Raw genomic sequence first — 23,236 nt, 5'->3', positions numbered from 1 at the left:
GAAGTTTCTGGCTAGCATCAGTTGTATGCACTTGTGTGGCTATTAGATACAACACTGTGCTTAGAGAGAAATGTTTTTAAATAGCATTAGTTGCGTGTGTTTGTGTTCATAAAGCAGCGATTTCTGTCACTGATAGTGGTTGAAAATAAGCAGTGAGACTGTTTGGAATGGCTTTGCTCACTGCGGTGTTTAGCATTCAGGCTTGGAGATGCCAGAAATATTCCAGAGTGAAAATGAAACGATTTCAGTACTTTAACAATTTAATAAGAATCAACAATCATCTTCAATGTTATAATGAAAATGAAGTTTTGGAGGATGTAATCACTCAAAACATTGTATGAAGGGACTCCTTCATCTGCACCAGATATCTGTGCTGATTTTGTTAATTTCCAGTCAATCAAAAAGTCACGGCAGCATACACTGGATGAATTCCTCCGTGGATAGCTATTAGGAATTAATACACAGTTTTATAGTATTGTAGTAGTATTCTAATTTGTTCTGTATGTTATTTAAATACATAATTTTGTACTCACCTTAAACAGTAATTTGCCTTTTTTATATGCTTTTAACTATTTCCATGAAGCTTCAGCTAATTGGGCCAGCCGTTGAATTTAGCCAAAATATACTGGTCCCAATGTGTCCTAATTAAACAGAATCCATTCTAATTTAAATTAACCGTGCTATAGAAAATCAGTATTATAAAGTATTGAGACAATAAAAAACCTTTTTCAATACTTAAGGTCTGCATATACTTAAATGCCTCGATTAAGTTGTCAGTGGTTCTTTTAATGATCTGCCAATCATTAATTCCTTTAATTAACTGAAAAAAGTGCAGATTTTAATTGCTCTAAAATGTTCTTTAAAAGTGTTATTTAAGATTTGAGTTAATTTTCACTTTACTTCCATTTTATTAGTAATTGAGTCCAATGATTATTTCTTCTGTTTCTCTTTTTGTATCTCAATTGGCAAAGAAATCTTTTTTTTAACTCTTGACTAGAACATGCCTGTTGAAGAATCCTTCAGTTTGATTGGTTAAGTGTGCACCTAACTTTTTTACCTGTTCACTTAACTGAAACTGTCTGGTTTCTCTTGGTCTGATCACATTTCTGGGAAATTGTGGCATAAAATATTGCTGAAATTAAATGGGGAGGGATAAGTTTAACTAAAGACAAATGCCATTGCATTGGCCATTAATCATTTCAGCTTACTGTCGGTTTGGATCCTGTGAATCTAATCATGACTTAATGCATACTCAATTTTCTCTGCATGTCTGTCAGAATAAATTATTCAGGAAATGAAGAACCACCTTCAGATCAAGATGCTGTTCTCTAATTGTCTTATTATAATTTTGGATAGAAGTCTGGTAACCTATTATACTTTCAAGACTTCCAAAATAGATTTGTCCAATAAATTTATTTTAGCAGATGGTTGAAAGGAACACCTTCTACATCTGAAATAGAATTATTAGATGATTGCATGGAGGTTTTTAATGTATTTGCTTTACATAAAGTTTATTTTTGGATGATGCTAATGAGCTGAATGGACTAGCAGGCATCCAAAGTATGGACAGCCATGATTGCTAATGAGTTCTTCTTGCCAACTTTTAATTGATACATGTTGGTTGTCCCATTTCCAAATTGAACCATTGGCTGCAACTGAATATCAAACTGCGAATGTTTGGGAAAATAGTCTGAATTTCTCACAGTATATCATTAGCATCCAGGCTGATGATATTGAGCCGAGCATCTGTGTTTTTGAAGGCCTTAAGTTCAGTTAATCATTTGACCATCTGCCTCAGCAAAATCAAAGTTCTTTTATTATTGTTATTTTATCTTCCACACACATTATGTTTCACATTTCCTGGTGGATTAGATAGAACATAAGAATCTAAGAGGAGGACATTAATCCATTGAGTTTATGCTGAGTAAGTTGTCAATAATTAGTATCCAATATTCTATGAATAAGAAAGGTATAGACCTTATGGTCCCTTAAGCCTACTCTGCTAGTCAGTGTGATCATCGCTGATCTAAGCTTGACTTCAACTCCACCTGCCTGTGCAGTCTCCATTGCCCTTAGTTCAATCCTGATCTTGGTCTCTGTAACTCTTTGGGACATAGGATTTCCAGACCATCATTCTTTTCTGGGAGAAGGAATTCCCCTTGATCTCCATCTAAAATTGGTGACCTTTACCTTCAGGAGTTACTTCTAGATTATCGCATGAGGGGGAAAAATGCCTTTTCAGCAACTAATCTATAAACTATTTTAGGGGAAGGTTTTCTGTTTTCATTATGCCAATTAAGCCGGTAAATATATATTACATTTTCATAAAGAGGTAGCTTCTATTTAGATTGCTACTGTATTGGCAGTGGTAGTATAGTCCTGCCATTATGTTACACAGTTATGTATAAGTGGAAGTTGTCCATTGTGTCCAATAATGACAGAACCAGTGTCGGAGAGTTTTTAAAGTGGAAAAGAATATGTGGTGAATGGTTATTCTAGCTCTTAACACACCTATGATGAGGTGCAATGTTTTTGTGCAATCAATACAATTTCAGCTTTGCAGTTGATTGATCAAAATGAATTAAAGTAAGGAATTTTAAACTGAATTAAAGCCTGGTCAGCTGAACAAACCTGGTTATCAGGTTTTCTAGAGGCAATAGATAGCATGAAGTAATTATGCTCAACTACTTAGTACCTAATTACTTCTTAATTATGATACATATTTAATATTATTGAAGTTACTATACAGTAGTTAGAGATAATTTTTTTCATAATACTTTTAAAAAATTTGCAACAATTAAAAATCCAGTCCAATGATCAATTGAAGTGATTAGTATACTTTCATTTTAAACCTCAAACCCATCAGCCTGTCCCAATGAGGTTTAAACATGTCATGACATTGAGCAAGAACTTTTGGGGATCTGCTAGTCTTGTTTCAGTCAGTCCAATTAAATTGTTTTGAAGATTCCCAGAGCTCTATATGAAAAGTAATGAATTGCCCTATGTGGCATTTAGCCTTTAACCAATGCCGCTAAATATAAAAAATGTATTTAACTCTTTTTTTTGAACTTTTCCATGGAATAAATTGACCATCATATCTGCCAGCATAACCAATGACTGTGGTTAAAAAAAAATGCATGATTGTCAAATACATTGGTAACACCCTGAGCGTATGATGTAAATGCAAATTTGTTCTTTCCAGAATATGTCAATCCTAGAAGCTCTTGAATAGTGACACTTCTTGCTGAAAGGAAACTTATTCTGCATATGTCACATAGAAAGAAAGAAAAATGTGACTTTTAGGTTGTAAGCATTCCATGTCAAATAGAGCCAAAGGCCTTTCAGTAAACTCAGCCTCAAATATCATTCATATTTAATCAGAAAAAATCCTGTAGTACTCCCATTCCAGAGAAATTTACTTTGCCATGCGTATGTTTGAAAATAAATTCCTAACAAAAATGAGTTGTTTTAAAAAGCACAAACAAGAAATGGAAAAAAACAGTGGTTATTTCAAGCGCCTGATAGAGTTGTACAAGATACATAATTCTATTTAGAACACACAAAATCATCAATTTAACTTTATGTTTTTCTCTTGAACAGCATTTCCTACCTGCACTCCGTTAATGCAGTTCACGTGTAACAACGGAAGATGCATCACAATTAAATGGCGCTGTGATTCAGGTAACAGAAAGGCATTACCGATGATTCGTCACCAGGTTCATACAACGGAACCTTCAAAAACAAAATTCTTTTTTATGCATTATATCTTTTTCTTAAAGTCTAAATCTCCATCCACATATTTTTCTCAGATAGGTATTGTTACTTAAGATGGTGTTTCCTTATCAAGAGGGCATGCAGCGAATTTGGTATAATAACAAAATTTAAAACATTTTATCTTTGGTTATATCACTGGTGAAATGGGGGACAAGACAATTTAAAAATGCTTTTGCATCTACTGCATAGTAATAAATGGTAGTTGTTAAGGGATTGAGGGATACATTGTGAGAACAGATTCCATATAATCATAGAACAACATGGAAACCAGGCCGTTAGTCCAAAGCCTCTCTGCCACCACGGTGCTTCTGGCCTTGTCCCATTTTCCGAGTTTGGCATGTATACCACAAATTTTTCCAATCCTTGTAATTATCGAAATAACATTATAATTGAGCCCACCTCTACCACTTACTCTTGCAGCTTGATGGCGTGTGGGGACAATTTGCTCTCAAGCCCTCTTTAAATATTCTCCCCCTATCTTCTCTACTCTGAGTAATAAAAACTACTGAGAATATTCACCTTACCTTATCCCAGCTTCCTGGAAGGCCACATCTGCATCAAATGCATTGAGTTGCAGCTCCTTAGGGACAGCGTTAGGGAACTGGAGCTGCAGATCGATGACCTTCATCTGGTCAGGGAAAATGTGGAGGTGATAGAGAGGAGCTATTGGCAAGTAGTCACACCGGGGCCTCTGGAGACAGATAAGTGGGTAACAGTCAGGAGAGGGAAGGGCAAGAGTCAGATACTAGAGAATACCCCTGTGGCTGTCCCCCTTAACAATAAGTACTCCTGTTTGAGTACTGTTGTGGGGGCGGGGAATGACCTGCCTGGGGAAAGCAACAGTGGCCGTGCCTCTGGCACAGAGTCTGGCCTTGTGGCTCAGGAGGGTAGGGAAAGGAAGAGGATGGCAGCAGTGATAGGGGACTCTATAGTTAGGGGGTCAGCAGGCGATTCTGTGGATGCAGGAAAGAAGCATGGATGGTAGTTTGCCTCCCAAGTGCCAGGGTCCAGGATGTTTCTGATTGTGTCCACAACATCCTGAAATGGGAAGGTGAACAGCCAGAGGTTGTGACACATATTGATACCAACGACACAGGCAGGAAAAGGGAGGAGGTCCTGAAAACAGAATACAGGGACTCACGAAAGAAGCTGAGAAGCAGGACTTCAGGGAAAGTAATCTTGGGATTACTGCCTGTGCCACACGATGGTGAGTATAGGAGTAGAGTGAGGTGGAGGATGAATGCATGGCTGAGGGATTGGAGCAGGGTGCAGGGATTCAGATTTCTGGATCATTGGGACCTCTTTTGTGGCAGGAGTGACCTGTACAAAAAGGACAGGTTGCACTTGAATCCCATGGGAACCAATATCCTGGCAGAGAGGTTTACTAAGTCTGTTGGGACAGTATAATTAGAATTGCTGGGGAGTGGGAACCAGACTGAAGAGATGGAGGAAGGGAGGGCAGGCTCACAAATAGAGAAAGCTTGGAGGCAGTGTAAGAGGGAGGATAGGCAATTGATACAGAAGGAATGCACTCAGACTGATAGTTTGAGATGTGTCAATTTTAATGCAAGAAGCATCATGAACAAAGCAGATGAGCTTAGAGCATGGATCAGTACTTGGAGCTATGATGTTGTGGCCATTACAGAGACTTGGATGGTTCAGGGGCAGGAATGGTTACTTCGAGTGCCAGGCTTTAGATGTTTCAGAAAGGACAGGGACGGAGGTAAAAGAGGTGGGGCATGGCACTGTTGATCAGAGATAGCGTCACGGCTGCAGAAATGGAGGAAGTCATGAAGGGATTGTCTACTGAGTTTCTGTCGGTGCAAGTTAGGAACAGGAAGGGTTCAATAATTCTATAGACCTCCCAGTAGTAACAGGGACATTGAGGAACAGATAGGAAGACATATTCTGGAAAGGTGTAATATCAACAGGATCGTTGTGTGGGAGATTTTAATTTACCAAATATTGATTTGCATCTTCTTAGAAAAACGGTTATAGATGGGGTGGAGTTTGTTCGGTGTGTTCAGGAAGGTTTCCTGACACAATATGTAGATAAGCCTACAAGAGGAGAGGTGGTACTTGATCTGGTATTGGGAAATGAACCTGGTCAGGTGTCAGGTCTCTCAGTAGGAGAGCATTTTGGAAATAGTGATCACAATTCTAACTCCTTTACCATAGCATTGGAGAGGGATAGGAACAGACAAGTTAGGTAAGCATTTAATTGGAGTAAGGGGAAATATGAAGTTATCAGGTAGGAAATTGAAAGCATAAATTGGGAACAGATGTTCTCAAGGAAATGTATGGCAGAAATATGGCAAGTGTTCAGGGGATATTTTCATAACGTTCTGCATAGGTACGTTCCAGTGAGACATGGAAAGGATGGTAGGATACAGGAACCGTGGTATACAAAGGCTGTTGAAAAGCTTGTGAAAGGTTCAAAAAACTAGGTAATGATAGAGGTCTAGAAAATCATAAGGCTAGCAGGAAGGAGCTTAAGAATGAAATTAGGAGAGCCAGAGGAGTCATGAGAATGCCTTGACAGACAGGATTAAGGAAAACCCCAAAGCATTCACAAGTATTTGAAGAACAATAGGATAAGATGTGAGAGAATAGGACCAATCAAGTATGACAGTGGAAAAGTGTGTATGGAACCAGAGGAGATAGCAGAGGGACTTAATGAATATATTGCATCAGTATTCACTACGTTAAAGGACCTTGATAATTGTAGTGATGACTTGCAGTGGACTGAAAAGCTTGAGCATATAGAAATTAAGAAAGAGGATGTGCTGGAGCTTTTGGAAAGCATCAGGTTGGATATGTCACTGAGACCAGATGAGATATACCTTAGCCTACTGTGGGAGGCAAGCGAGGAGACTGCTGATCCTCTGGGAAAGATCTTTGCATCATCAATGAGTACGGGAGAGGTTCCGGAGGATTGGAAGGTTGCAGATATAGTTCCCTTATTCAAGAAAGGGAGTAGAGATAGCCCAGGAAATTATAGACCAGTGAGTCTTACTTCAGTTGTTGGTAAGTTGATGGAGAAGATCCTGAGAGGCAGGATTTACGAACATTTGGAGAGGCATAATATAATTAGGAATAGTCAACATGGCTTTGTCAAGGGCAGGTCGTGCCTTACGAGCCTGATTGAATATTTTGAGGATGTGAATAAACACATTGATGAAGGTAGAGCAGTAGATGTAGTATATATGGATTTCAGCAAGGCATTTGATAAAGTACCCCATGTAAGGCATATAGAAAAAGTAAGGAGGCATGTGATCCAAAGGGACATTGCTTTGTGGATTGAGAATTAGCTTGCCCACAGAAGGCAAAGAGTGGTTGTAGATGAGTCATATTCAGCATGGAGGTTAGTGACCAGTGGTGTGCCTCAGGGATCTGTTCTGGGACCCCTACTCTTTGTGATTTTTATAAATGACCTAGATGAGGAAGTGGAGGAATAGGTTAGTAAATTTGCTGATGACACAAAATTTTAGGGTGTTGTGGATAGTGTGATGGGCTGTCAGAGGTTACAGTGGGACATTGATAGGATGCAAAACTGGGCTGAGAAGTGGCAGATGGAGTTCAACCCAGATAAGTCTGAGGTGGTTCATTTTGGTAGGTCAAATATGATGGCAGAATATGATATTAATGGTAAGACTCTTGGCAGTGTAGAGGATAAGAGGGATCTTGGGATGCGAGTCCATAGGACACTCAAAGCTGCTACGCAGGTTGACTCTGTGGTTAAGAAGGCAAACTGTTCATCGGTCTTCATCAACCGTGGGATTTAGTTTAAGAGCCAAGAGGTAATGTTACAGACTTATAGGACCCTGGTCAGACCCCACTTGGAGTTCTGTGCTCAGTTCTGGTCACCTCACTCCAGAAAGGATGTGGAAACTATAGAAAGGGTGTAGTGGAGATTTACAAGGATGTTGCCTGGATTCGGGAGCATGCCTTATGAAAACAGGTTGAGTGAACTTGGCCTTTTCTCCTTAGAGCAACGGAGGTTGAATGGTGACCTGATAGAGGTGTATAACATGATGAGAAGCATTGATTGTGTGGCTAAGCAAAGGCTTTTTCCCAGGGCTAAAATGGCTAACACAAGAGGGCACAATCTTAAGGTGCTTGAAAGTAAGTACAGAGGAGATGTCAGAGGCAAGTTTTTTACATAGAGGTTGGTGAGTGCATGGAATGGGCTGCCGGTGACAGTGGTGGAGGCTTATACAATAGGGACTTTTAAGAGACTACTAGATAGGTACATGGAACTTAGAAAAATCTATGTGTAACCCTAGGTAATTTCTACAATAACTACGTGTTTGCCACGGCTCGTGAGCCAAAGGGCTTGTATTGTGCTGTAGGGTTTCTATGTTTATTTGTTTCTATCTATGTCCCTCATTATTTTAAATGTTTTTAATGAAGTTACCCCTCAGCCTCCTGCACTCCAGAGGAAACAAGTCCAGTTTGTGCAGTCTCCCCTAATAACTTAAGCCTTCCAATTTCAGCAGCAACCTTGTGAATGACTGGAATCCTGCTAAATGAGATCCTTCTTTTAGCTAGTTGACCAGAAATGCAAACAGTATTTCAAAAGCAGTCTCACTAGTATCATTTGTTACTTGAAATCTCAGCATATGTACTCTACGCCATGACAGATGAAGGCAAGTATGTTATACACCTTCTGCTCCAGTTTGTCTATCTGTGTCACTACTTTCAAGGAATTGCGTATTTGTACCCTGAGATTTTTCTGTTTTGTAGCACTCTCCAGGACCCTACAATTTATTGTGCAAGTATTGCCCTAGTTTAACTTACTAAAATGCAACATCTCGCTCTTGTCCATGTTAAATTCTATCTGCAATTTCAGATAACCTCCTTCATTGTCCACTATACTACTAGTTGTGATGTCGTCTGATAACTTATCAAACATGCCATCTACATTCTCATCCTAATTGTTAATGTATCTGATAAACAACCCTCAACTACAAACTTTGGTACTACCACCAAACAAATTTTGTATCAAACAGGCTATTTCACCTCAGCAAGTGATCTAACCTTCTGACTAGCCTACCATGTACTTTCTTGAAAAAAGCCTTGCTGAAGTCCATGTCAATAGATCTACTGCCCTGTCCCATCACTGCTCTTCATCACCTCTTAAAAAATCTCATACAAATTTGTAAGGCATGACTTCTCATCTGTAAAGACATATTGCCTATCCAGGCAAGGACAAGTACTTGGCTGGCATTCATTTGTGATTAGAAGATAATGGGTGATTTTAATTTTGAAAAGTTCAAAAGGCAGTTTCTGAGTACATAAAGGAAAATTATTTCCTGTAATGGGGAAATCAATTGTGAGGTCACATGTGCAAAATTAAAGCCAAACCATTTCAGAGGGAATTAAATGAGCCTTCTACCATTTTACTGGTTGTGAATCCAAATTTGCAATTCACCCTGGATCCCACGCACTTTTATCTTCTGAATCAACCTGTCATGAAGGACCTCATCAAATACCTTACTAAAGTCCATGTAGATACCTTCATCAAGCTCTTTTATCACCTTCTCAAAAAACTCAATCAACTTGAGAAAGCATGACCAGGCCAGCACAAATCCAATCTGACTGTCCCTAAGCAGGTCTTGCCTTTCCAAATATGCATAAATTCTGTCTTTAGGTATCCTCTCCAGTACCTTCCCTCCCACTGATGTGCTCACTGGCTCATAATTATAATTACCTGGTTTATCTTTGTTTGCTAGTCTCCAGTCCTCTGTGAGTTCACCTGTTGCTAGTGAGGACACAAAAATCTATGTCGAAGTCCCAGCAACTTCCTCACTTGTCTCTTTCAATTGTTTGGGACACATGCCATCAAGCCCTGAGGACTTATACACATGAATGCTTTTCAGAAGACAAAGCATTTCCTTGTTAATCTCGAACTGTCCCAGCACATTTGCAAACCCCTCATCCTTGAATATCCTCCTAATCCTTCTCCTTAGTAAATACTGACACAAAGTACTCATTTAGTACCTCAGCCACTTGTTCTGACTCCAAGCAGAAATTTCCTTCTCTGTCCTTGAATGGACCTATTCTTTCAACACGCACAAAATGTTGGAGGAACTCAGCAGGCCAGTGAGCATTTATGGAAGAGTACAGTTGACATTTTGGGCCGAGACCCTTCAGAAGACTCGAGATGAAGGGCCTTGGCCTGAAACAATGACTGGATACCTTTCCATAGATGCTGCCTGACCTGCTGAGTTCCTCCAGCATTTTGTGTGTGTTCCTTGGAGTTCCAGCATCTGCAGATTTTCTCTTGTTTATGGTTAGACCTATTCTTTCTTCAGTTATCCTCTTTTTCTTAATATAAGTAAAATGCCTCGGGATTCTGCTTAATCCTGCTTTCCAAGGACACTTCATGGTCCCTTTGGCCTTCCTAATTACTTGCTTGAAAACTTGATCTCTTCGTTATATTCGGTAAGGGCTCAGTCTGATTTTGGCCAGCTAAATCTTATGTACGCGTTTTCTTCCTGACAAAATTTAGGACCTCTTGGGCTTCCTTTACCTCACCATCCTTTTCCTTATTACTTATTAGAGCATGCAAGATTCCAAACTCTGATCAGCTGCTCGTATAACAACTCCATATGTTATACCTCATTTTGCCCAGCATCAGCTGGTACCAGTCAGTGCCTCTTAGCTCCCATCTTATCCTATCCTCCTTTTCCTGCTCCCAATTTACTACCTTTCTGCAAGGTCCAATTTTATCCTTACTCATAAGAATCTTGAAACATAATGGCCACTATTCTCAAAATATTCACCTGCAATCAGGTCACTTGGCCTAGCCCCAAAACAATCCCATTAGGTTTCTTTCTCTAGCTGCACTCTCCACACACTGTATCCAGAGCCCCATTTGGAGGCACAGAAGAAATTATCCCCCATCTCACCTTCTTATAGTACGGAATTTGCCATCAATACTCTAGGAAGTTAAAGTTCGCCACTATGACAACTCTGTTGTTTCTGGGCCATTTGAAAAGTGCCTAAATATCTATTTCTCCACCTCTCAGTGTATATTGTATGTGTGTGGAGGAGTGAGGTGGGGCGGGGGAGGTGGGATGCTATAGTATAATCCCATCAATGTAACTGCATCTTTCTTATCTAAGTGTCCCACCCAAATTGCCCTTGTGGAGAGCCCCCCAATTTGCTCTCCTCAAGTGCTGCTGTAAAGTTTTCTCTTTTCAGTAATGCAATCACTCAACCTTTTTTACATCCAACCCCCTCATCTAAAACATCAAACCTTGGGAACATTAAGCTGTCAGTCCTGTCCTTTATGTAATCAGATCTCTGTAATAACAACAAAATTATAATTTCATAATACTGATCCCAGCTCCAAGTTCAATCTTCTTACCCATGATAGCATTGAACGACATATTTCAGTCCATCAGTCACATCATGTTCTTAAGCCTGCGGCTTGTTGAGTTTCTCTTCTATGACAGGAAGTCATACCATGTTTCTTGCCCCCAACCCTACCACCTGTTACCTTGCTGCTGTGGTTCACATCCCCAGCCTCTCTGGTTCAAATTTTATTACTGGAAAACCAGCCAGAAATGATCATTTGTTTTCCTGCAGTTCAGGTACTGACTGTCTTGTTTGTGCAAGCCCCACCTTCAGTGGAAGAGGACCCAATGATCCATAAGTCGTAAGCCCTTCATTCTTCTACATATTCCATAGTTTAATTGCATATTTCTTTGGTCAGTCCATATGAGGTTGATTAAGGTAATTTTTTTTTTAATTGTACAACCCTTCTAACACTCATTTTCAATTTTCCAGTGTGATGCTGTCCCTAATATTATTTGTAGGTGTACAAATCAATCCTATGAATGCTTTCACCCACTGGCACTTCTTGACTCCACGCTGACTGATCCTACACCTCAAGTTACTGTGCCAATATATTTTCACGCTGCTTCTTCATTTTCATTTCTTACAGCCAACACCTTCTTACCTGTTTTTCCTTTTTGCCCATTCTTCCTAAATATTGAATCACATCTACCCTATAATGATGCTTAGGTTTTTCTTTTTAACACTTTTGGACATGCTAATATGTCAACAGTTTCTATATTATGCTTGATTTATCTTATTACCAATGTTTTTCTTACTTTGACCCTGTTGCTAGTGCAACCTTTTGCTATTATGCTCTGTCTGTCACTATAGAATTTGTGTATCTGTATCCCATTTGGGTGGTGGGGTGAAGCTACATCTCTACCAAAGGAGATGTAAGGCAATACTTCCCTCTGCTAGCCTGCAAGTCACCCTTGGGCAAGGTAAGGCACCTGCTTAGCTGTGCCACCTCACCCCCCCCCCCCCCCTTCGGATCAGAGTCACGCGAAGCCATGGGAACAGGTGGTGGATGGTCATATGAACAGCTGGTGTATATCACAAGTCCTGATTATGCAACCACTGACAATCTCTGAAAAGTATTGATAAAGGCTGGGGTCACCTGTCTTGTAAAGACACTGCCCAGAAGAAAGCAATTGCAAACCACTTCAATAGAAACAAATTTCCAAGAACTGTCATGTTTATGGATAGACCATGATCTCCCACGTCATACGTGGAACATTATGATGATGCTGATTCAGTTTTCTGAGTGCCCTCCATTTTTCTCTTTAATATTCTGGATTTCTCTCCTCCATAATCTTCTACCCTAACCTTAGTACTAGAACCATTACTGTGATCACATTTTTCTCTCATTACTCTCCCTCTTCTCTCTCCCTTTCCCTCTCTCCTGTCATAGCATGATTCAGATAGGGCCAATCTCAACAAAACAGTTCTCTCCATTTCTCGTAAGGAAGCTACTTCCTCTCAAATTAAAACCTATTTCTCCATTACACCTACACCAATTGCCCAGATGTTGTAAATCTGTGCGAATTTGCCGAGAGCCCAGATAATAATCCAGTATTTATTACTTTTGCTGAATTGCTCTTTAATTTCATCCCTAGCTGCTCAAACTCTCAGCAGAACACTTTTCATATCTTATGTTATTAGTACCTATGAGGAGCATAGTGGTATCCTTGACCTCCCATTCTGTTATCTGGTCCATACAAGATGTCCCTCAGCCTATCACTGGGCAAATAATATAGTCTTTGAAACTCTTGATCCTAGTTGCAAAGGATAGTATGGATGCCCCTGACAATATTTTTATCTACTACAACTATTTTCTTTTTTGTTCATGTTCAGTTCTGGTCACCTCACTACATGAAGTGTGTGGATGCTATAGAGAGAGAGCAGAGGAGATTTACAAGGATTTTGCCTGGATTGGAGAGTGTGCCTTATGAGAATAGATTGAATGAACTTGGTCTTTTCTCCTTGGAGTGACGGACAATGAGAGGTGCCTGATAGTGGTATAAAGATGATGAGAGGCATTGGTCGTGTGCATAGCCAAAGGCTTTTTCCCAGGGCTGAAATGGCTAACATGAGGGGACATCATTTTAAAGTGCTTAGAATTAGGTATAAGGGGAATGTCAGAGTTAAGTTTTTCAGACAGTGGTGGGTGCGTGGAATGCACAGCCAGCAACGGTGGTAGGTTGTGGATAAAATAGAGTCTTTTAAGAGACTCTTAGATAGGTACATAGAGCTTAGAAAAATAGAGGACTATGAACTAGGGAAATTCTAGGCAGTTTCAAGAATAGGTTACATGGTTGGCACAACATTGTGGGCTGAAGAGCCTGTAATGTGCTGTAAATTTCTATGTTTCACTCTCCCAACTTTAAGGAAACAACCATTATCTTTTCTCCAATGTCTAATGTCAGAGGGTGTGCATTTCAGGTGAGAGGGGATAAGTTCAATGAGGATGTGTGGGGCAAATATTTTGTACAGTGAGTGGTGCGGGCCAAGAATGATGGTGGAGCCATATATGATTGAGGCATTCAGAAAACCCTGAGTCAGGCACATGAATGTTCTGGAAATGGAATGGTATGGACATTGTGTAGATAGAAGGGATTAGTTTAGCTGGGCTTTTAGTTCAGCACAACTTTGTGAGGTGAAGGGCCTTTTCCTAAGCTTTTCTGTTCTTTTCATTTCTGTTCTTCATCGTCTGCATTTGTGACACAGTAGCACAGTGGTTAGTGTAATTCTAGTAAAGGGCCAGGGACTCAGCTTCAAATCTGCCATTATCTGTAAGGAGTTCCTCTTTTCTCCCCATAATCATGTGAATTTGCACCATGTGCTCAGGTTTCCTCCCATATTCCAAAGGCATACAGGTTAGTAGGCTAATTAGTCACCGCGGTGCAAACGGGCAGTGTCAGCTTGTTGTGTCGGAGGATCCTGTTACCATATTTTAGGAAGGAGCAGGCTGATAGTTCCTCTCTGCATATAAGTGGCTCCTCTATGGAGAGAGTTTGGAGCACCAAGTTTCTGGGAGTACACATAATGGACAACCTTACCTGGTCTCTCAGCACCACCTCTTAAGTCAGGAAAGTACAGAAGCATCTCCACCTCCTGAGGAGATTGAAAATAAAGAGGCACCCCGTCCCTTCCCCTATTCCAACCAATGTTAACAGGAGCACCACTGAGATGGTCCTGTTGAGCTGCATCACCTTCTGGTATGGGAATTGCAAGGGCATTTGCCCACAAGAACCTACAAAGGATTGAGTCCTGCTGAGTGGATCATCGGGCTCTCCCTTCCACCCGTCTGATATACTTATCAGGAGCACTGCATAAGCAGGTCCCTAAGCATTGTCAATGACCCCTTCCATCCCCCAACAATCTCTTTGACCTCCCCCCCCACCCCCCCACCAGCAGGAAGGATGTACCGTAGCATTAGAGTATAGCTAGGCTGGGAAACAGCTTCTTCCCCCAGGACATGAGACCACTGAAGTCACTGCAACCAACCAGTTCTCACCACATACAGGATAAAGTGCCAGTTGTGTTATACTGTTACACAGTTTATTTTTTAACTTGTAAATGTACCTCATTATTTGTTAATTTATTTGTTTGACAATATTACTTCATGTGTTCTATGTGTGTTCTGCACCTTGGTCTGGAGCAGTGTTGTTCCGTTCAGCAGTATGCATGTATACAGTTGAAATGACAACAAGCTTGAACTTGAACCTATCATCTCTAAATAAGTACATAAATAAATAAATAGATAGATAGATAGATAAATAAATAAATAAATCTTCTCCTAAGTCGCACACTTCTGTCATACTGTTTTCCCTGCCCATACCTGGCACTCACCCACAGCCTCCTTGATCACTGTCAGTTCTAAAATATTTATTCCAGGCAGTGAAGCTGCCTCCTGAACCAAAATGCCCAATTAATGTTTCCCTTCCCTGTTGCTTCACACACTTCACTGCAGCTACTCAACACAGCTAAACTAATCCCTTCTGTCCACATCCTTCAACATTCTGCACATTCATGTACCTTTCAAAAAAACTTCTTGAACAGCTTTACACTTTTATCATATTTGCCTCCAACACCACCCCAGGCAGCACATTCCAGCAAACACTACTCTCTCTGCAAAATAATAAAAAAAAATCCCTGTCCCACGCATCTCTTTTGATTGTCCCAGATGCATGGCCTCTGGTGTTAGAAAGCATAACCCTGGAAAAGAAGATACTGACTGTCTACTTTGCTTTTATAATCTTATACACTTCCATCAGATGTCCCATCAGCCTCTGCTGCTCCAGAGAAAACAACTGGACACTTTCTATCCAGTTTCACCAAGCACCACATGCCCTCTAATCTGGTTAAAGTTAAAAGTAAATTTACTATCCGAGTACATAAATGGTGTCATACCCAACCCTGAGTCTGATTTTAGCAGGCATTCACGGGAAAAAAATAGAAAGGGAATGGAATTTTATGAAAAGCCATATATGAACAAAAACAAGAAACACAAATGTGCAGAAGAAGACAGACTCTGCAAATAACAATTACTGAGAACATGGGTAGTAAAGAGTCACTGAAAGTGAGCCTGTCGGTCATAGAATCAGTTCAGTGTAGTGGTGAATGAAGTTATCCACATTCATTCAGGAGCCTGATGGTTGCAGGGTAATAACTTTTCCCGAGCTGATGGATTGAGACCTAAGGCTTTTATACCTCCTGCTCTGATGCAAGTAGCAAGAAAAGGCATAGCCTGAACGGTGCAGTTCTTTGATAATGGATGCTGCTATTTTCCTGGCAGTGATCCATGTCAGTGTGCTCAGCTGTGGGAAGGGCTTTGCCTGTCATGAACTGAGCTGTATCCATCACCTTCTGTAGCCTTTTCCATTTTTGGACATTGATGTGTCCAGGAACACCATATGCTACCAGGTCCCTTTTGATGCAAGAGCAACACATTTCCTATCCTGTCATCTCATAGTTTTAGATTAATCTGGATTGTTGGTTTTCATACCATTGGTATTTTGTAGCGTTTTCATGTTTAATTAATTCTACAAAATAATACATCAGAAGTGAGATTTTATCCATATCAGCACTGCTCCAAACTTTTTTTTTATCATCAGACTGAAATAATCAACCACTCTATCATCACTCTGGTTTTTATTATATTTCTCCCTTGTTTTATTTTTCTGAGATGTGCAACAATATAACAAATAAAAAGGAATCACTTTCCCATTTATAATCTGACTGTAGCATTCAGTTGAGTTTTTGCTGCAGCTCTATCCTGATATCCACTGCATTTCTTGCTACTGATCCCAAAAAGAAGAGGTTTTAAAGTAAAAAGATAGAGCAAAAAAAAACATGAATCACGTGGATTCTGCTTGGAAATTTTAGTACCCTGATGACTTATGTTATCACATGCTCTCTTCTCGCTGCTGCCATCAGGAAGAAGGTACAGGAGCTCCAGGACTTACAGCACCAGGTTCAGGAATAGTTACTACCCGTCAACCATCAGGCTCTTGAACCAAAGGCTTCACTTGCCCCATCATTGAAATGTTGCCAAAACCTATGGACTGACTTTCAAGTTCTCTTCATCTCATTTTCTTGATCTTTATTGTTTATTATTTATTATTATTATTTCTTTCTTTTTGTATTTGCACAGTTTGTTGTCTTTTACACACTGATTGAACACCCAAGTTGGTGCAGTCGTCCATTGATTCTATTAAAGTCATTATCCTATTATGGATTTGTTCAGTACATCTGCAAGGAAATAAATCTCAGGGTTGAATATGGTGACATATATGTACTTTGTTAATAAAGTTACTTTGAAATTTGAACAGTCCAGGAGGTCATACATTTGAACCTCGGCTGAGTTAATCAATTATACTCTGGACACTCACTATATTATTAGAAATCCCACAATGATCCTAATTTATAAAACTTTGCTGATAGTACATAATATCAGCATCATATAAAATCAAATATTTTGCTAACACTACATTTCTATTGAAATTTAAATGAACCTGGACAAGTTTGGAGTATGTTAGCTTCTGTGAAACCTCTGTCGGAATTTTAAAGAACACTTTACAATCGATGTGTTTGGTTTTTTGTATGTTGTTTTTGTTACAGATGATGACTGTGGGGATGGCAGTGATGAGGCGGGCTGTTCTCCTTCCTGTTCTGATGCACAGTTCAAATGTGACAATGGCCGTTGTGTTCCTGAGCACTGGATCTGTGATGGGGATAATGACTGCGGTGATTTCAGTGATGAAACTAATGCTAACTGTTCTGAACCAGGTCTGTGTCTGTGTGGCAAGAATTTTATATTTTAAAAGCTGTATTATCTGGAGAAGGACTGAAATATGCAAAAATATTCACTGCAGTCTTGCTATTTTCCCTCTCCAAAGTTGCTGTACTACATTTCATTTGAGATGCACTGGGAAAGAAAAAAAAAACAATGTTAACATCAAAAGCAACACAAATAGAATTTTTTTTATTTGCATATATGCCTAGGTATTTTGCAAGATATTTTGTGGAGGATCAAAGTATTGGTGGCATACAGTATATCCCTGCTTTAAAATCATTTGGTTCATTCTAGGTACATATTTAAATATACAATATTGTACCATTAATACAGGCATTTTTGTATAAAAAGTTGTAACAATGAAACATTGGATCAGCTCCAATGCTTCACTAATTACAGGGGTCTGGATCTTGTCTTCAAAATGCTCAAGGGTATAAATAATACAAACGTAAACCTGCCCATGTAACATCAATGTGATTGCAAACATCAGAAAGGAGATGAAGGCATCTTTTTTTGCAACACACCAGCTACTAAGTATGCCATATGAAATCTTATTCAAATCAGCTTTTGATATATCCCTCCAGCTTGGATTAAATGCAGGAAAGAACAAACCATACTTATTCCATTAGGAAGTCAGTTTATGTCCTCTTTCACCAGATCAACTTCCATAATATTGTACACATGGAAAGGTACAATTTCTAATGAACATAATGCATCATTTCAAAAATAATAATAATTCCAGCATTTGTATGATGAATTCATGCCAGTACCCAAGCTTATATTCAGTATTTCAGCAAAATGTATAAGCCAAATACGTCTACATTTTATGCAATGAATGAAAACATTAATAACTTAGGAATGCTGAACTTGCAAATGACCAAAAGGTTTTCTTATATTAACTAATTTTCTATTCATCCTAAGCATTCAAAATGGAGAAGAAATTATGATAGAACAAAATTAGATGTAATACCATATCTGGTTGGACAGATAACTTACAAACTGATTCTCAACACTATCCTGGCATTGTTCCTGCCCTAAGTATTGTAAAATTCATTTGGTACCATGTGCAGAGACATTTTGCAAACGTAGAACAATGTAGCACAGAAACAGGTCATCTGGCCCAAGATGGCTTTGCTGGTCATGATACCAAATGTAACTAAGCCCATCTGTCTAAATTCTACTGCATTCCCTTCTTGTTCAAGTATCTAAATGCCTCTTAAATACAATGCTTCCAACGTGACCACCAGCAGTTCATTTCAGACACCCAGGTTCTCTGTGGGACCAACGTGTCAATCCTTGGCCTCCTCTTGTGCCAGGATGAGGCCACCCTCAGGGTGGACAAGCAACTCCTTATATTCTGTATGGGTACCCTCCAACTGGATGGCATGAATAACAGCTTCTTCATCCAGTGAACAAATTCCCTCCTCCCTTCCTCTGTTCCCCACTCTGACACTTCTTTCTCTTTCACTTCTTTCACTTCTTCTCACCTGCCTATTGCTTTCCCCTAGGTTTCCTCTTCCTTCCCTTTCTCCACTCTCCTCTCCTGGCAGACTCTTTCTGTTCCAGCCCTTGACCTTTCCCACCGTCCTGGCTTCACCTATCACTTTCCAGCCAGCACCTTCCACCTCCCCACCCCCAGCTTTTTATTCTGTCACCTTCCCTCTTCCTTTCCAGTCCTGATGAAAGGTCTCAGTCCAAAACATTGACTGTTCACTCACTTCCATAGATGCTGCCTGACCTGCTGAGTTCCTGCAGCATTTTATTTGTGTTGCTGTGGAAATACAAATTTGTCCTGCATAGTTCACTTAAACTTTCACCCTCTCAACTTAAACCTTTGCTCTCTCATGTTTGACATTTCTAGCCAGGGAAAGGAATTTGATCTACCCTATCTATTCCTATAATGCACTTTGAACTTTGAGCATCCAACACCCCAGTGAAAACAATCCAAATCTATCCATCCTCCTCTGATAGCTATTACACACTAATCCATTTAACTGTGTTATGTCTTACCTCTCAGACTACACCATATTATCTCTGTTATTAACGCAAATTGCTTCTACTTTGGCCACAGCCAATAAAAAGCAGTTAAAACACTTCTTTGCAAGTTGGGCTTTATTTCCTTCCAGGATTATCTAAACACTGCCCTGGGAATTTTAAAGCAGATTTTGAGTTTGATACCTTAGTGTAAAATTGGTGTCACAGGTTAGTCATCCATTATAAAAAAAAGCACTTAGTATTCTTTTCCTTTCAAATCAAAGATAATTATAAAAAGATAGCTTTTGTAACACACAGCAAAATCTCCATGCCAAGTTTAATGCCTGGCCAACCAATTGAAAATGTCTGATATCATGCCTGAATATTAAAAGATTCATTCTGGAGTGCTTGAAAATTTCTCAATAGTCATCAAAATATAAAGAGTCAATTCTTTATAAAATATAATCTAGGTATTGGTTCAGAAAGTCATATTTTGCTGGATATAATAACTCAAAAATTAAGCTTATTTCAATAAATATGCAGTATATTTGAAACATTTTATTTATAATGCTGAAGATTTTACTTTCAATTAAACAGCTGAATAGCATTTCAGGAACCAGCAGGTTGAATTAAAAATTCTTAGTCTTCTTTCAGAAGTACTGACAGATTTTATGTTGGTGAAGCTTTGCTGTAAATAATAGGAGAGCCAGTAGTAACACAATCTGCAAAATATTACAGAATAGTTCTTCATTTTCCTGGATCCATTGACCAGAAAGCTGTATGAAAGTGAAATGAATTTCAAGAAGGCTCATGCATGGGTGAACTCATCGAAGGTTATGTTGTTTGTCATGTGTGCACAGGAGAAGACAATCTCGCTGAATCCAATGAGTTGTTCTGCTTAATTAGTCTCCTTGCTTTGTTCAGTCATTGATGGAGGTTATTTGAGACATAATGATGCAGCTGGAGTCGAAACTTCAAACTATATTTGAACCACTTTTTATCCAAATTTCTTTCTAATAGCCTGAGAAATGAGCCTACAGGGTACTAATAAAAGCTATAAAGAAGAGTTTTGTTGTTCCAAAATATGACTCTAAAAAAACATGATAATAGGCAAAAGTGTTTAAGAATTATGAAGCCAATATAACTATTTATACAGTATGTGCCTTGAGAAATATAAGAATACTTGCTTTTAGCAATATTCACTGTTCCATTGTAATCCATTGAGGTATTCCTCCAAATTGCAAGTTAGTTATTTCAGCGAAAGGTTTAACGCACAATCATGGAAACTCCGGCACAGGTGGAGGCTTTGCAACCTTTCATGGCCCTGCTGAGTTGCCATTCCTGCACAAACATTCTCCCTTTGGTTCTGTAATCCAATTTCTTACCCCCCCCCCCCCTCACCAGTCTCCACCCAAAGCCCCTTTAGAGGTATTGATGGAATCAACTTACACCACCTTTTCAGATGGAGCAGTTCTGAAAATCCTGAGTGGAAAAGCTAATTTCTCCTTTCGCCAACAGTTATGTTTGTTGAGGACATTGAACTCTCGGCCATTAGCTTGGCCACAGTCACCAGACTGAATTATTTTTTTCTGCAACAATCCCCTCAAAACTCATATCCTTCTGGGTATAGTTGGAGCAGCAATTGATATGTTCTTGATTATTAAGTTTACAGGGAGAAGCCAGAAGAATTAAATCAGATTCAACTTTATTGTCATTGTGCTGAGTACAAATACCAAGCCAAATGAAATACAGTTAGCATCTAACCAGAAATGCAAAGAATAGTGTTATTTACAAAATAACTACGAATAAAAAGTGCTACAGCACACAAATATAAAAGTACGGAGACAGTACAATATGGGTGCAATACTGCTTAGTGCTGTGATGTGAGGTTCAGCAGGTCAACAGCCTCAGGGAAGAAGCCTTCCTGTGCCTGCTGGTGTGGGAGCGGAGGCTCCTCTAGCACTTACCGGATGTGAGGAGAGTAAAAGTCCTTGGTTAGAGTGAGATGTATCCTTAATAATGCTTTTCGCACTGCCCAGGCAGTGTTTGCGCTAGATGTTCTCAATGGTGGGCAATAAGGTGCCAATTATCTGCTGGGCAGTTTGCACCACATGCTGGAGTGCTTTGCGGTCCAATACTGGACAATTGCCATACCACACTGAGATGCAGTTGATGAGCATGCTCGCAATGGTACAGTGGTAAAAGTCCGTCAGTATCCTGGGACAGCGGTGAGCTTTCTTGATGCTCCGCAGGAAATAAAGGCGCTGTTGCACCTTTTTGATCAGGATGGAGGGGTTCAAGGACCAGGTGAGATCCTCAGAAATGTGGACACCAAGGAATTTGAAGCTTGATACACGCCCTACTACAGCTCCATTGATGTAGATGGGAACATGAGTGTGGCTCCTAGCATGTCTGAAGTCCACAATGATCTCCTTGGTTTTTTGGGTGTTAAGGGCCAGGTTGTTGTTGGCACACCACGCTGCCAGGTGTTGGACTTCACCCCTGTAGGCCGTCTCGTCATCCCCTCTGATCAGGCCAACCACCGTGGTGACGTCTGTGAACTTGATTATGGAGTTATATCCATAATCAAGTCAGTCATTGGTGAAAAGGGAGTACAGAAGAGGGCTCAGCTCACAGCCATGAGGCACGCCGGTGTTCAGAGTGAGAGTGGAGGAGAAGAGATTGTCTAACTTAACAGATTGGGGTCTGTTCGTCAGAATGTCCAAGGTCCAATTGCAGAGGGATGAGCTGATACCAAGCTGGCGAAATTTGCCAATCGGCTTGGAGGGGGTCACAGTGTTGAATGCTGAACCAAAGATACGTACAGGATGTGCCAAAGGACCTGTTTCTGTGTTATACACCTCTGTAGCTCTCTAATTCTATGTGTTGTGTTCTTCCTTCTTTAAACCCAAGATGCCCATATGCTTTTTCAGAGACCAGGGCTTCCTCTGCTACCTTTTAAAATTTCAAGTACATGGACTCAAATTTCATTGTTATATTTCATAATATGTCATATATATCAGGAATAGTGTTTTAATTCAGTACTTCCTAATTTTGGGAATCCTTTGCACTCCTAAATGATGTATTTGTGTATTTATTTGATAAGTCAGCCCAGACAAGATAGGAATGTTACTGTTATTTCATATGTAGCAGATGCCCAGTAGAAATATCCTTACAACGTAATTGATGAACTCAGAAATCACAGATGGTTAATTTTATGCCATCAGTGCCATTTGCCATTGACACTGCTTCCTAGTCACGATGGGTGAATATCCATTACAGCAGATGAGACCCCAGTATTGACCACAGCACCAATTTTATTTAAAGGGTAGATCCATCAGTTTCAGATCGGTTGATGTTTGAGTTTTTTTTTTCTAGTGATGTAATTTTATTTTCTGTATCTAGAATGTGTTTTAGTTGTTTCAAGTTGAGAATTATTCAAGGAGCATTGCAGCAGGTGCTGAAATTGGGACTCTACATAACTTCATTAACAGGATTTTCCTTTGAAAATGACTGGGAGAGTAGAATCAGAATCAGGTTTATTATCATTGACATATGTCATGAAATTTGTTTTGTGGCAGTACTGCAGTGTAAGACATTAAAACATTACTGTAAGTTACAATGAGAATAAACAAATGGTATAAAAGAGGCAGAGGGTATGTGGAGCAGGGTAAGATGTTGGAAGAGTAATGAGGAAGAGCAGGAAGGAAATGCTCTCAGCCAAATGCCCGAAGCAATTCTCAATCTGAATCTCATTAAGGAATGAGATATCTGTTCTTGCATAAGGATGTCATTAGCAAAATGTGCCATCTGGTACAACAGCAAACGTGAGTTCTATCTTTA

General features: G+C 39.7%; 1 protein-coding gene across 1 annotated transcript in view; it reads left to right on the top strand.

Moving 5' to 3' along the window:
- The window catches only part of LOC140714547 (low-density lipoprotein receptor-related protein 1-like), a 1,940,354-nt gene that overhangs the window by 1,207,419 nt on the left and 709,699 nt on the right, over nt 1–23,236 (top strand). Inside the window, exons 19-20 of the mRNA XM_073025830.1 lie at nt 3,601–3,681; nt 17,245–17,412. Coding sequence (XP_072881931.1) covers nt 3,601–3,681; nt 17,245–17,412 — 249 coding nt within the window. The remainder of the gene's footprint in view (nt 1–3,600; nt 3,682–17,244; nt 17,413–23,236) is intronic.

Source organism: Hemitrygon akajei, chromosome 2, assembly GCF_048418815.1.
Source record: "Hemitrygon akajei chromosome 2, sHemAka1.3, whole genome shotgun sequence".
Lineage (NCBI taxonomy): Eukaryota > Metazoa > Chordata > Chondrichthyes > Myliobatiformes > Dasyatidae > Hemitrygon > Hemitrygon akajei.
The sequence above is the reverse complement of the archived record's forward strand: the minus strand, read 5'-3'. Positions and strand labels throughout refer to the sequence as shown.